Source organism: Rhinoderma darwinii, unplaced genomic scaffold (assembly GCF_050947455.1).
Source record: "Rhinoderma darwinii isolate aRhiDar2 unplaced genomic scaffold, aRhiDar2.hap1 Scaffold_40, whole genome shotgun sequence".
Taxonomy (NCBI): domain Eukaryota; kingdom Metazoa; phylum Chordata; class Amphibia; order Anura; family Rhinodermatidae; genus Rhinoderma; species Rhinoderma darwinii.
The window spans coordinates 6780-19025 of record NW_027463598.1 but is presented as its reverse complement, the minus strand read 5'-3'; the positions used below and the strand labels follow the sequence as shown (position 1 = coordinate 19025).

The 12246-nt window shown below is 48.6% G+C and overlaps 1 protein-coding gene across 4 annotated transcripts in view; it reads right to left on the bottom strand.

Annotated features, from left to right (window-relative positions):
- The window catches only part of SYMPK (symplekin scaffold protein), a 79458-nt gene extending 69547 nt beyond the window's left edge, over nucleotides 1-9911 (bottom strand). The window contains exons 1-7 of one of the 4 annotated variants that reach the window (XM_075848422.1): nucleotides 9703-9911; nucleotides 8093-8333; nucleotides 7347-7455; nucleotides 5232-5297; nucleotides 5109-5162; nucleotides 4958-5031; nucleotides 4713-4839 (exon numbers count right to left, since the gene is read on the bottom strand). In XM_075848422.1, coding sequence (XP_075704537.1) covers nucleotides 4713-4839; nucleotides 4958-5031; nucleotides 5109-5162; nucleotides 5232-5297; nucleotides 7347-7421 — 396 coding nt within the window. In that variant the 5' untranslated portion in view covers nucleotides 7422-7455; nucleotides 8093-8333; nucleotides 9703-9911. Of the gene's footprint in view, nucleotides 1-4712; nucleotides 4840-4957; nucleotides 5032-5108; nucleotides 5163-5231; nucleotides 5298-7346; nucleotides 7456-8092; nucleotides 8334-9563 lie in introns of all 4 variants that reach the window. The other 3 variants (XM_075848423.1, XM_075848425.1, XM_075848424.1) reach the window with 3 other exon arrangements.
- Between the last annotated feature and the right edge of the window lie 2335 nt (nucleotides 9912-12246).

The window sequence follows — 12246 nt, the reverse complement described above, 5'->3', positions numbered from 1 at the left end:
GGGCAGCTATGGGGCATTATACTGTGTGGAGGCAGCTATGGGGACATTATACTGTGTGGGGGCAGCTATGGGGCATTATACTGTGTGGAGGCAGCTATGGGGGCATTATACTGTGTGGGTGCAGCTATGAGGACATTATACTGTGTGGAGGCAGCTATGGGGGCATTATACTGTGTGGGGGCAGCTATGGGGGCATTATACTGTGTGGGGGCAGCTATGGGGACATTATACTGTGTGGGGGCAGCTATGGGGACATTATACTGTGTGGAGGCAGCTATGGGGGCATTATACTGTGTGGAGGCAGCTATGGGGACATTATACTGTGTGGGGGCAGCTATGGGGACATTATACTGTGTGGGGGAAGTTATGGGGACATTATACTGTGTGGAGGCAGCTATGGGGACATTGTACTGTGTGGAGGCAGCTATGGGGACATTATACTGTGTGGAGGCAGCTATGGGGATATTATACTGTGTGGTGGCAGCTATGGGGACATTATACTGTGTGGGGGCAGCTATGGGGCATTATACTGTGTGGGTGCAGTTATGGGGGCATTATACTGTGTGGGGGCAGCTATGGGGCATTATACTGTGTGGGGGCAGCTATGGGGTCATTATACTGTGTGGGGGCAGCTATGGGGTCATTATACTGTGTGGGGGCAGCTATGGGGACATTATACTGTGTGGAGGCAGCTATGGGGGCATTATACTGTGTGGAGGCAGCTATGGGGGCATTATACTGTGTGGGGGCAGCTATGGGGGCATTATACTGTGTGGGGGCAGCTATGGGGACATTATACTGTGTGGAGGCAGCTATGGGGGCATTATACTGTGTGGAGGCAGCTATGGGGACATTATACTGTGTGGAGGCAGCTATGGGGGCATTATACTGTGTGGAGGCAGCTATGAGGACATTATACTGTGTGGGGGCAGCTATGGGGTATTATACTGTGTGGAGGCAGCTATGGGGTATTATACTGTGTGGAGGCAGCTATGGGGACATTATACTGTGTGGAGGCAGCTATGGGGACATTATACTGTGTGGAGGCAGCTATGGGGACATTATACTGTGTGGGGGCAGCTATGGGGCATTATACTGTGTGGAGGCAGCTATGGGGACATTATACTGTGTGGGGGAAGTTATGGGGACATTATACTGTGTGGAGGCAGCTATGGGGACATTATACTGTGTGGAGGCAGCTATGGGGACATTGTACTGTGTGGAGGCAGCTATGGGGACATTATACTGTGTGGGGGCAGCTATGGGGACATTATACTGTGTGGAGGCAGCTATGGGGACATTATACTGTGTGGAGGCAGCTATGAGGACATTATACTGTGTGGAGGCAGCTATGGGGACATTATACTGTGTGGGGGCAGCTATGGGGACATTATACTGTGTGGAGGCAGCTATGGGGATATTATACTGTGTGGTGGCAGCTATGGGGACATTATACTGTGTGGGGGCAGCTATGGGGCATTATACTGTGTGGGTGCAGTTATGGGGGCATTATACTGTGTGGGGGCAGCTATGGGGCATTATACTGTGTGGGGGCAGCTATGGGGTCATTATACTGTGTGGGGGCAGCTATGGGGACATTATACTGTGTGGAGGCAGCTATGGGGGCATTATACTGTGTGGAGGCAGCTATGGGGGCATTATACTGTGTGGGGGCAGCTATGGGGGCATTATACTGTGTGGGGGCAGCTATGGGACATTATACTGTGTGGAGGCAGCTATGGGGGCATTATACTGTGTGGAGGCAGCTATGGGGACATTATACTGTGTGGAGGCAGCTATGGGGACATTATACTGTGTGGGGGCAGCTATGGGGGCATTATACTGTGTGGGGGCAGCTATGGGGACATTATACTGTGTGGAGGCAGCTATGGGGACATTATACTGTGTGGAGGCAGCTATGGGGATATTATACTGTGTGGTGGCAGCTATGGGGACATTATACTGTGTGGGGGCAGCTATGGGGCATTATACTGTGTGGGTGCAGTTATGGGGGCATTATATTGTGTGGGGGCAGCTATGGGGCATTATACTGTGTGGGGGCAGCTATGGGGTCATTATACTGTGTGGGGGCAGCTATGGGGACATTATACTGTGTGGAGGCAGCTATGGGGGCATTATACTGTGTGGAGGCAGCTATGGGGGCATTATACTGTGTGGGGGCAGCTATGGGGGCATTATACTGTGTGGGGGCAGCTATGGGGACATTATACTGTGTGGAGGCAGCTATGGGGGCATTATACTGTGTGGAGGCAGCTATGGGGGCATTATACTGTGTGGAGGCAGCTATGAGGACATTATACTGTGTGGGGGCAGCTATGGGGTATTATACTGTGTGGAGGCAGCTATGGGGTATTATACTGTGTGGAGGCAGCTATGGGGACATTATACTGTGTGGAGGCAGCTATGGGGACATTATACTGTGTGGAGGCAGCTATGGGGATATTATACTGTGTGGAGGCAGCTATGGGGGCATTATACTGTGTGGAGGCAGCTATGGGGACATTATACTGTGTGGAGGCAGCTATGGGGACATTATACTGTGTGGGGGCAGCTATGGGGCATTATACTGTGTGGGTGCAGTTATGGGGGCATTATACTGTGTGGGGGCAGCTATGGGGCATTATACTGTGTGGGGGCAGCTATGGGGTCATTATACTGTGTGGGGGCAGCTATGGGGGCATTATACTGTGTGGAGGCAGCTATGGGGGCATTCTACTGTGTGGGGGCAGCTATGGGGGCATTATACTGTGTGGAGGCAGCTATGGGGACATTATACTGTGTGGGGGCAGCTATGGGGCATTATACTGTGTGGAGGCAGCTATGGGGACATTATACTGTGTGGAGGCAGCTATGGGGACATTATACTGTGTGGAGGCAGCTATGGGGACATTATACTGTGTGGGGGCAGCTATGGGGACATTATACTGTGTGGAGGCAGCTATGGGGCATTATACTGTGTGGGGGCAGCTATGGGGCATTATACTGTGTGGGGGCAGCTATGGGGGCATTGTACTGTGTGGAGGCAGCTATGGGGACATTATACTGTGTGGGGGCAGCTATGGGGACATTATACTGTGTGGAGGCAGCTATGGGGCATTATACTGTGTGGAGGCAGCTATGGGGGCATTATACTGTGTGGAGGCAGCTATGGGGCATTATACTGTGTGGAGGCAGCTATGGGGGCATTATACTGTGTGGAGGCAGCTATGGGGGCATTATACTGTGTGGGGGCAGCTATGGGGACATTATACTGTGTGGAGGCAGCTATGGGGACATTATACTGTGTGGAGGCAGCTATGGGGACATTATACTGTGTGGGGGCAGCTATGGGGCATTATACTGTGTGGGGGCAGCTATGGGGCATTATACTGTGTGGAGGCAGCTATGGGGACATTGTACTGTGTGGAGGCAGCTATGGGGACATTATACTGTGTGGGGGCAGCTATGGGGACATTGTACTGTGTGGAGGCAGCTATGAGGACATTATACTGTGTGGGGGCAGTGTCAGGAGGTATATTATATTCAGTATAATACAGCAGGCTCAGGCTTCAAACTACAAGTCTGAGACACTCCCACTTTTCTCGGATTGGCCAGAGCTGCTCACATGAACATTTCTGTCCAATCCATGAACAGAGGGAATGTCTTAGACTCAATTTGAGCAGCTCTGTGGCCATTTTTAAAAACCAAAGGGGGCCCTAAAACGGCAGATCCACAGCAGAGGGGCACAACTGGAGGGCACCAGGTGATACTACTCCATATACCCATTATATTTAAAATGTTGTCCCTGAACCCAGGGAGGGGGCACTTTAATCCTAATTTAGGTTACATGTTCAATTAATCGGGATTTTGATTTAGGTCATAAACGCCCAGCCCGAAGGCGTAACGAACAAATACATCAACGAGTCCCAGTGCGTTTACTGGGCGCTCATCATGCGGATTAGACACCGGTACTTGCCATTTCCTCCTGCCCAGACAGGTCCCCATCCAGGGACAATGCTCCGTATCCAGCCAGGCCCACGTGCAGTTTGGGGTTACCTTGGATTACGTGGAAAGTCTGCAGCGCAATTCAGTACCAGCAAAGGAGACGGCATCTTAACAAGTATCATCTAGATATTGCGCACATTTTCCACGTGTAAATTGATGTGGTGCAGATTTGGGGATTTTTTTAAACCGCAGCGCGTACATTTTTGTTGCGTAAATTCACTGCGAATTTCACTCCTTTCAATGAGAGAAGTGAAATATCAACGGAAAAAATGCAGGAGTCTAACTTGCGAATTTGCTATGAAATCCACCGGCGGCACGTCCAGATTCTGAACCACAACCTGCAAGCAGAAGACTTGGGGGGAAGTCAGTCCAGCTGAGCCCTGAGGGAGGAGATGACCAGGGGAGAAGATAATCCTAATCTGCCAGGAGCTCCGATCGCCATCCATTATTAGGACATTCTGCTGGGAAATGTGACATGAAGTCCCCGGGAGGCTGTAGTCTGTAGTCAGGGAGGAGGGGGAAGCTCCAGAGCGAGTCCTGATACAAACCTCCAGCAATGAAAGAATAATGTAAACGCTAATAGTGGGACCTCGGGGTGCAGGATACGAGGCACGGCCTGAGATGTTCTACAATTTATAACGGAGGGGCTGAGAACAGCCCCCGGCCCACACCGGACTCACACCCCCTCCACTACGGGAGGCACTGACCTGGAGAGCCACTTTGTACAGCTGGGTCATGGTCAGGATGGACTTCTTCACCACGTTGACGTTCTCGTCCTTCAGGAGCATGTGCAGATTAGCGATCAGCTTGATGAGAAGCTCGGGATCCAGTTTACTGTCAGGAGAGACGATGACAACAGCTGCCAAAACCCCAAAGCCACGTCACTTATTCCTCTAAAACGGAAGTGTGGCTGAGCCATGAACCCCTCCCCCGAGACTCGTGCCGGACTCACCAGGCCTCTTCTATGAAATTCACCACAAACTTCCGAACATCCACAGATTTATCAGCCTGGAAAGCGATGATCTCCTACACAATGGAGGAAAGTTGGGGTCAGAGCCTAGACTGCCCACAGCTGCCCCCTGCTGCCCAGGACAAGCACTTACATCCAGGAAGTTATCCAGCAGCGTTGGGTCCTTGTTGATGATCAGCTCCTGGACCTTGTAATGGAATTACACATGTAAACTCTGCAGACAAGCAGCAACAATGGGCGGGGGGCGCGCACCTACCTGCTTCAGCATGGTGATCTTGGAATCATTGGAGGCGAGGACGGCCATGTTCAGCAACTCCACCACCTGAAATCAGGACAGAGCAAGATTCCCAATCATCGACAGTGGGGTAACAAAACCAGGGCTCAGATGTAATAATCCCACCCCGCTCATGGTGGCATCAAACAAACATCCACATGGCCAGACGGACAACCAGCCAGAAAATGTACTGCAGACTAAGCCCCTGCTAGCTAGACTGGGAGAGGTCAGTATGGGACTAATCTAAGGAAAGATGGGAACAGAAATATGTACAAGACGCCATGTAATCCCATCCTGTGACCTCATCATTACCACACCATGTAATTCCAACCCGTGACCTCATCATAACTACACCATGTAATCCCATCCTGTGACCTCATCATAACTACACCATGTAATCCCATCCTGTGACCTCATCATAACTACACCATGTAATCCCATCCCGTGACCTCATCATAACTACACCATGTAATCCCAACCTGTGACCTCATCATAACTACACCATGTAATCCCATCCAGTGACCTCATCATAACTACACCATGTAATCCCATCCTGTGACCTCATCATAACTACACCATGTAATCCCATCCTGTGACCTCATCATAACTACACCATGTAATCCCATCCTGTGACCTCATCATAACTACACCATGTAATCCCATCCTGTGACCTCATCATTACTACACCATGTAATTCCAACCCGTGACCTCATCATAACTACACCATGTAATCCCATCCAGTGACCTCATCATAACTACACCATGTAATCCCATCCTGTGACCTCATCATAACTACACCATGTAATCCCATCCTGTGAACTCATCATTACCACACCATGTAATCCCAACCCGTGACCTCATCATAACTACACCATGTAATCCCATCCCGTGACCTCATCATAACTACACCATGTAATCCCAACCTGTGACCTCATCATTACTACACCATGTAATCCCATCCTGTGACCTCATCATAACTACACCATGTAATCCCATCCTGTGACCTCATCATAACTACACCATGTAATCCCATCCTGTGAACTCATCATTACCACACCATGTAATCCCAACCCGTGACCTCATCATAACTACACCATGTAATCCCATCCCGTGACCTCATCATAACTACACCATGTAATCCGAACCTGTGACCTCATCATAACTACACCATGTAATCCCATCCTGTGACCTCATCATTACTACACCATGTAATCCGAACCTGTGACCTCATCATAACTACACCATGTAATCCCATCCTGTGACCTCATCATAACTACACCATGTAATCCCATCCTGTGACCTCATCATTACTACACCATGTAATCCGAACCTGTGACCTCATCATAACTACACCATGTAATCCCATCCTGTGACCTCATCATTACCACACCATGTAATCCCATCCTGTGACCTCATCATTACCACACCATGTAATCCCATCCCGTGACCTCATCATTACCACACCATGTAATCCGAACCTGTTCTGCACTGTCCTCACATTCCTCTCCGGCAATAACATCCGCAAAGACATGGACTGTTACTGTAAAGGATCTGCCAGGCACAGCTTCTGTGTCAACGCCCATAGGTAATCAGTCTGCACCTTCTCCTATGTCTGTGAGACTGACTCCATCTTCCACCACTCAGGATGGCAGGCTTAGGAGTGGGAGAGCCTATCACAGCCTGGCCAGACGGAGCTAGCTCCCGCCCTCTGTCTATTTATACCTGCCTTTCCTGTTCCTCCTTTGCTTGTGATTCTTTTCGTTTGGTTTCCTGGCCCTGCTGCAGCTTCTTGTACCATTGTCCTTGCTTCATACTGACCCTGGCTTTACTGACTACTCTCCTGCTCTGCGTTTGGTACCTCGTACATTCCTGGTTTGACTCGGCTCGTTTGCTACTCTTGTTGCTTACGGTGTTGCCGTGGGCAACTGCCCCTTTTCCCCTTGCTTCTGTGTACCCTTGTCTGTTTGTCTGTCGTGCACTTATTGAGCATAGGGACCGTCGCCCAGTTGTACCCGGTCGCTGCAAGTAGGCAGGGACTGAGTGGCGGGTAGATTAGGGCTCACTTGTCTGTTTCCCTACCCCTGTCATTACAGTTACCTTCTCGGAGGTGGAGATGACGTCAGAGGCTGCATCATCTTGGGAGAAGAACTGCGAGGCCACGCTGACCGCCATAGCGAGAAGAAAAACGGTAACCGTTCACACAGATCTGAAAGAGAAGAAACAAGATCCTCAGACGCACCTACAGATAATGTAGTAGATATTCCCTGCAGTCCTATGTAACACCACAGATAATGGAGTACAGCTATTGTAGTAGATGTTACCTGCAGTCCTATGTAACACCACAGATAACACAGTGATAACTCTCTGATTACAGATAATGTAGTAGATGTTACCTGCAGTCCTATGTAACACCACAGATAATGGAGTACAGCTATTGTAGTAGATGTTACCTGCAGTCCTATGTAACACCACAGAACACAGTGATAACTCTCTGATTACAGATAATGTAGTAGTGTTACCTGCAGTCCTATGTAACACCACAGATAACAGTGATAACTCTCTAATTACATATAATGTAGTAGATGTTACCTGCAGTCCTATGTAAAACCACAGATAACAGTGATCACTTGGAGTACAGGTAATGTAGTATTATTACCTGCAGTCCTATGTAACACACAGTGATTACTCGGAGTACAGGTAATGTAGTATTATTACCTGCAGTCCTATGCAACACACAGTGATCACTCGGAGGACAGGTAATGTTACGGTAGTGTCGCCCTGTTACGTCTCCGGCCTTTGTTACCGGGCAGCATCCTCCATTACTGCGCTGCCAGCGTTTTTACCGTTGTTCTCCCGGTCTCTGTCGGTCTCTCTCCCTGTCCCGGTACCTTTCAGTTTTCCCTCTTCCGCCAAAACGCAGCCGGCGCGGCCATGTTGGTCTGTTCAATGACGTATTTCCGCTTCCGGTGTTTAATTCCAGCCGGTGGCATTTAGTTCGGAGGTGTCCGGTCTGTAGCACGTTATTTCCGCGGTCTTCTCCTGTGTCCCTGGACCGCTCAGTTACGAGGCTCCAGGTAGTGACGTCTGTGATGGCGGCCCCGGAGGTGTAATGGAAGATAAACAAGATTAACCTCGTCCTTACCGACGCCAAAATACTCATGTTCTGTACGAGACATTACGTCATCAGTAGCGTTATCAGCCTCTCCAGTGACGTCATCAGTAGCGTTATCAGCCTCTCCAGTGACGTCATCAGTAGCGTTATCAGCCTCTCCAGTGACGTCATCAGTAGCGTTATCAGCCTCTCCAGTGACGTCATCAGTAGCGTTATCAGCCTCTCCAGTGACGTCATCAGTAGCGTTATCAGCCTCTCCAGTGACGTCATCAGTAGCGTTATCAGCCTCTCCAGTGACGTCATCAGTAGCGTTATCAGCCTCTCCAGTGACGTCATCAGTAGCCTTATCAGCCTCTCCAGTGACGTCATCAGTAGCCTTATCAGCCTCTCCAGTGATGTCATCAGTAGCGTTATCAGCCTCTCCAGTGACGTCATCAGTAGCATTATCAGCCTCTCCAGTGACGTCATCAGTAGTGTTATCAGTGATGTCATCAGTAGTGTTATCAGCCTCTCCAGTGACGTCATCAGTAGTGTTATCAGCCTCTCCAGTGATGTCATCAGATAACACAGTGATATCTCTGAGTACAGGTAATGTAGTATTATTACCTGCAGTCCTATGTAACACCACAGATAACACAGTGATATCTCTGAGTACAGGTAATGTAGTATTATTACCTGCAGTCCTATGTAATACACAGATAACACACAGTGATTACTCGGAGTACAGGTAATGCAGTATTATTACCTGCAGTCCTATGTAATACACGGATAACAGTGATTACTCGAAGTACCGGTAATGTAGTATTATTACCTGCAGTCCTATGTAACACACAGATAACACAGTGATAACTCTGATTACAGATAATGTAGTATTATTACCTGCAGTCCTATGTAAAACACAGATAAAAGTTATCACTCGGAGCACAGGTAATGTAGTAGTGTTACCTGCAGTCCTATGTAACACACAGATGACAGTGATTACACGGAGTACAGGTAATGTAGTATTATTACCTGCAGTCCTATGTAACACACAGATGACAGTGATCACTCGGAGTACAGGTAATGTAGTAGTGTTACCTGCAGTCCTATGTAACACACAGATGACAGTGATTACTCGGAGTACAGGTAATGTAGTATTATTACCTGCAGTCCTATGTAACACACAGTGATCACTCGGAGTACAGGTAATGTAGTATTATTACCTGCAGTCCTATGCAACACACAGATAACACACAGTGATCACTCGGAGGACAGGTAATGTTACGGTAGTGTCGCCCTGTTACGTCTCCGGCCTTTGTTACCGGGCAGCATCCTCCATTACTGCGCTGCCAGCGTTTTTACCGTTGTTCTCCCGGTCTCTGTCGGTCTCTCTCCCTGTCCCGGTACCTTTCAGTTTTCCCTCTTCCGCCAAAACGCAGCCGGCGCGGCCATGTTGGTCTGTTCAATGACGTATTTCCGCTTCCGGTGTTTAATTCCTGCCGGTGGCATTTAGTTCGGAGGTGTCCGGTCTGTAGCACGTTATTTCCGCGGTCTTCTCCTGTGTCCCTGGACCGCTCAGTTACGAGGCTCCAGGTAGTGACGTCTGTGATGGCGGCCCCGGAGGTGTAATGGAAGATAAACAAGATTAACCTCGTCCTTACCGACGCCAAAATACTCATGTTCTGTACGAGACATTACGTCATCAGTAGCGTTATCAGCCTCTCCAGTGATGTCATCACTAGCGTTATCAGCCTCTCCAGTGACGTCATCAGTAGCGTTATCAGCCTCTCCAGTGACGTCATCAGTAGCGTTATCAGCCTCTCCAGTGACGTCATCAGTAGCGTTATCAGCCTCTCCAGTGACGTCATCAGTAGTGTTATCAGCGTCTCCAGTGATGTCATCAGTAGTGTTATCAGCGTCTCCAATGATGTCATCAGTAGTGTTATCAGCGTCTCCAGTAATGTCATCAGTAGTGTTATCAGTGATGTCATCAGTAGTGTTATCAGTGATGTCATCAGTAGTGTTATCAGCCTCTCCAGTGATTTCATCAGTAGCGTTATCAGCCTCTACAGTGACGTCATCAGTAGCGTTATCAGCCTCTCCAGTGACGTCATCAGTAGTGTTATCAGTGTCTCCAGTGACGTCATCAGTAGTGTTATCAGCCTCTCCAGAGATGTCATCAGTAGTGTTATCAGCCTCTCCAGTGATGTCATCAGTAGTGTAATTAGCCTCTCCAGTGATGTCATCAGCGTTATAAGCCTCTCCAGTGACGTCATCAGTAGCGTTATAAGCCTCTCCAGTTATGTCATCAGTACTGTTATCAGCCTCTCCAGTGATGTCATCAGTAGTGTGATCAGTGGCTTTAGTGATGCCATCAGCAGTGTTATCAGCCTCTCCAGTGACGTTATCAGCCTCTCCAGTGATGTCATCAGTAGTGTTATCAGCCTCTCCAGTGATGTCATCAATAGTGTTATCAGCCTCTCCAGTGATGTCATCAGTAGTGTTATCAGTGTCTCCAGTGATGTCATCAGTAGCGTTATCAGTGTCTCCAGTGACGTCCTCAGTAGTGTGATCCGTCTCTCTAGTGATGTCACCAGTAGTGTGATCAGTGTCTCCAGTGATGTCATGAGTATTGTAATCAGCCTCTCCAGTGATGTCATCAGTAGTGTAATCAGCCTCTCCAGTGACGTCATCAGTAGCATTCTAAGCCTCTCCAGTGACGTCATCTGTAGCGTTATAAGCCTCTACAGTGACGTCATCAGTAGCATCATAAGCCTCTCCAGTATCGTCATCACTAGTGTTATCAGCCTCTCCAGTGATGTCATCAGTAGTGTTATCAGCCTCCCCAGTGACATTATCAATAGCGTAGTCAGCCTCTCCAGTGATGTCACCAGTACTGTTAACAGCCTCTCCAGTGATGTCATCAGTAGTCTAGTCAGCCTCTCCAGTGATGTCATCAGTAGTGTAATCAGCCTTTCCAGTGACGTCATCAGTAGCGTTATAAGCCTCTCCAGTGACGTCATCAGTAGCGTTATAAGCCTCTCCAGTGATGTCATCAGTAGTGTTATCAGCCTCCCCAGTGACATCATCAATAGCGTTATCAGCCTCTCCAGTGAGGTCACCAGTACTGTTAACAGCCTCTCCAGTGATGTCATCAGTAGTGTTATCAGCCTCTCCAGAGATGTCATCAGTAGTGTTATCTGCCTCTCCAGCGATGTCATCAGTAGTGTTATCAGTGTCTCCAGTGATGTCATCAGTAGTGTAATCAGCCTCTCCAGTGATGTCACCAGTAGTGTTATCAGTGTCTCCAGTGATGTCATGAGTAGTGTAATCAGCCTCTCCAGTGATGTCGTCAGTAGCTTTATGAGCCTCTCCAGTGACGTCGTCAGTAGCATTATAAGCCTCTCCAGTGATGTCATCAGTAGTGTTATCAGCCTCTCCAGTGATGTCACCAGTAGTGTTATCAGCCTCTCCAGTGATGTCATCAGTAGTGTTATCAGCCTCTCCAGTGATGTCATCAGTAGTGTTATCAGCCTCTCCAGTGATATCCTCAGTAGCGTTATCAGTGTCTCCAGTGATGTCATCAGTAGCGTTATAAGCCTCTCTAGTTATGTCATCAGTGGTGTTTTCAGTATCTCCAGTGATGTCATCAGTAGTGTTATAAGCCTCACCAGTTGTGTTATCAGTGCTTCTAGTGATGTTATCAGTCTCCAGTGATGTCATCAGTAGTGTTATCAGTGTCTCCAGTGATGTCACCAGATTTGTTATCAGTGCTTCCAGTGATGTTATCAGTGTCTCCAGTGATGTCATCAGTAGTGTGATCAGTGGCTTTAGTGATGTTATCAGTAATTTTACCAGTGTCTCCAACTATGTAATCAGTAGTTACCAGCATCACCCTTTAACCCC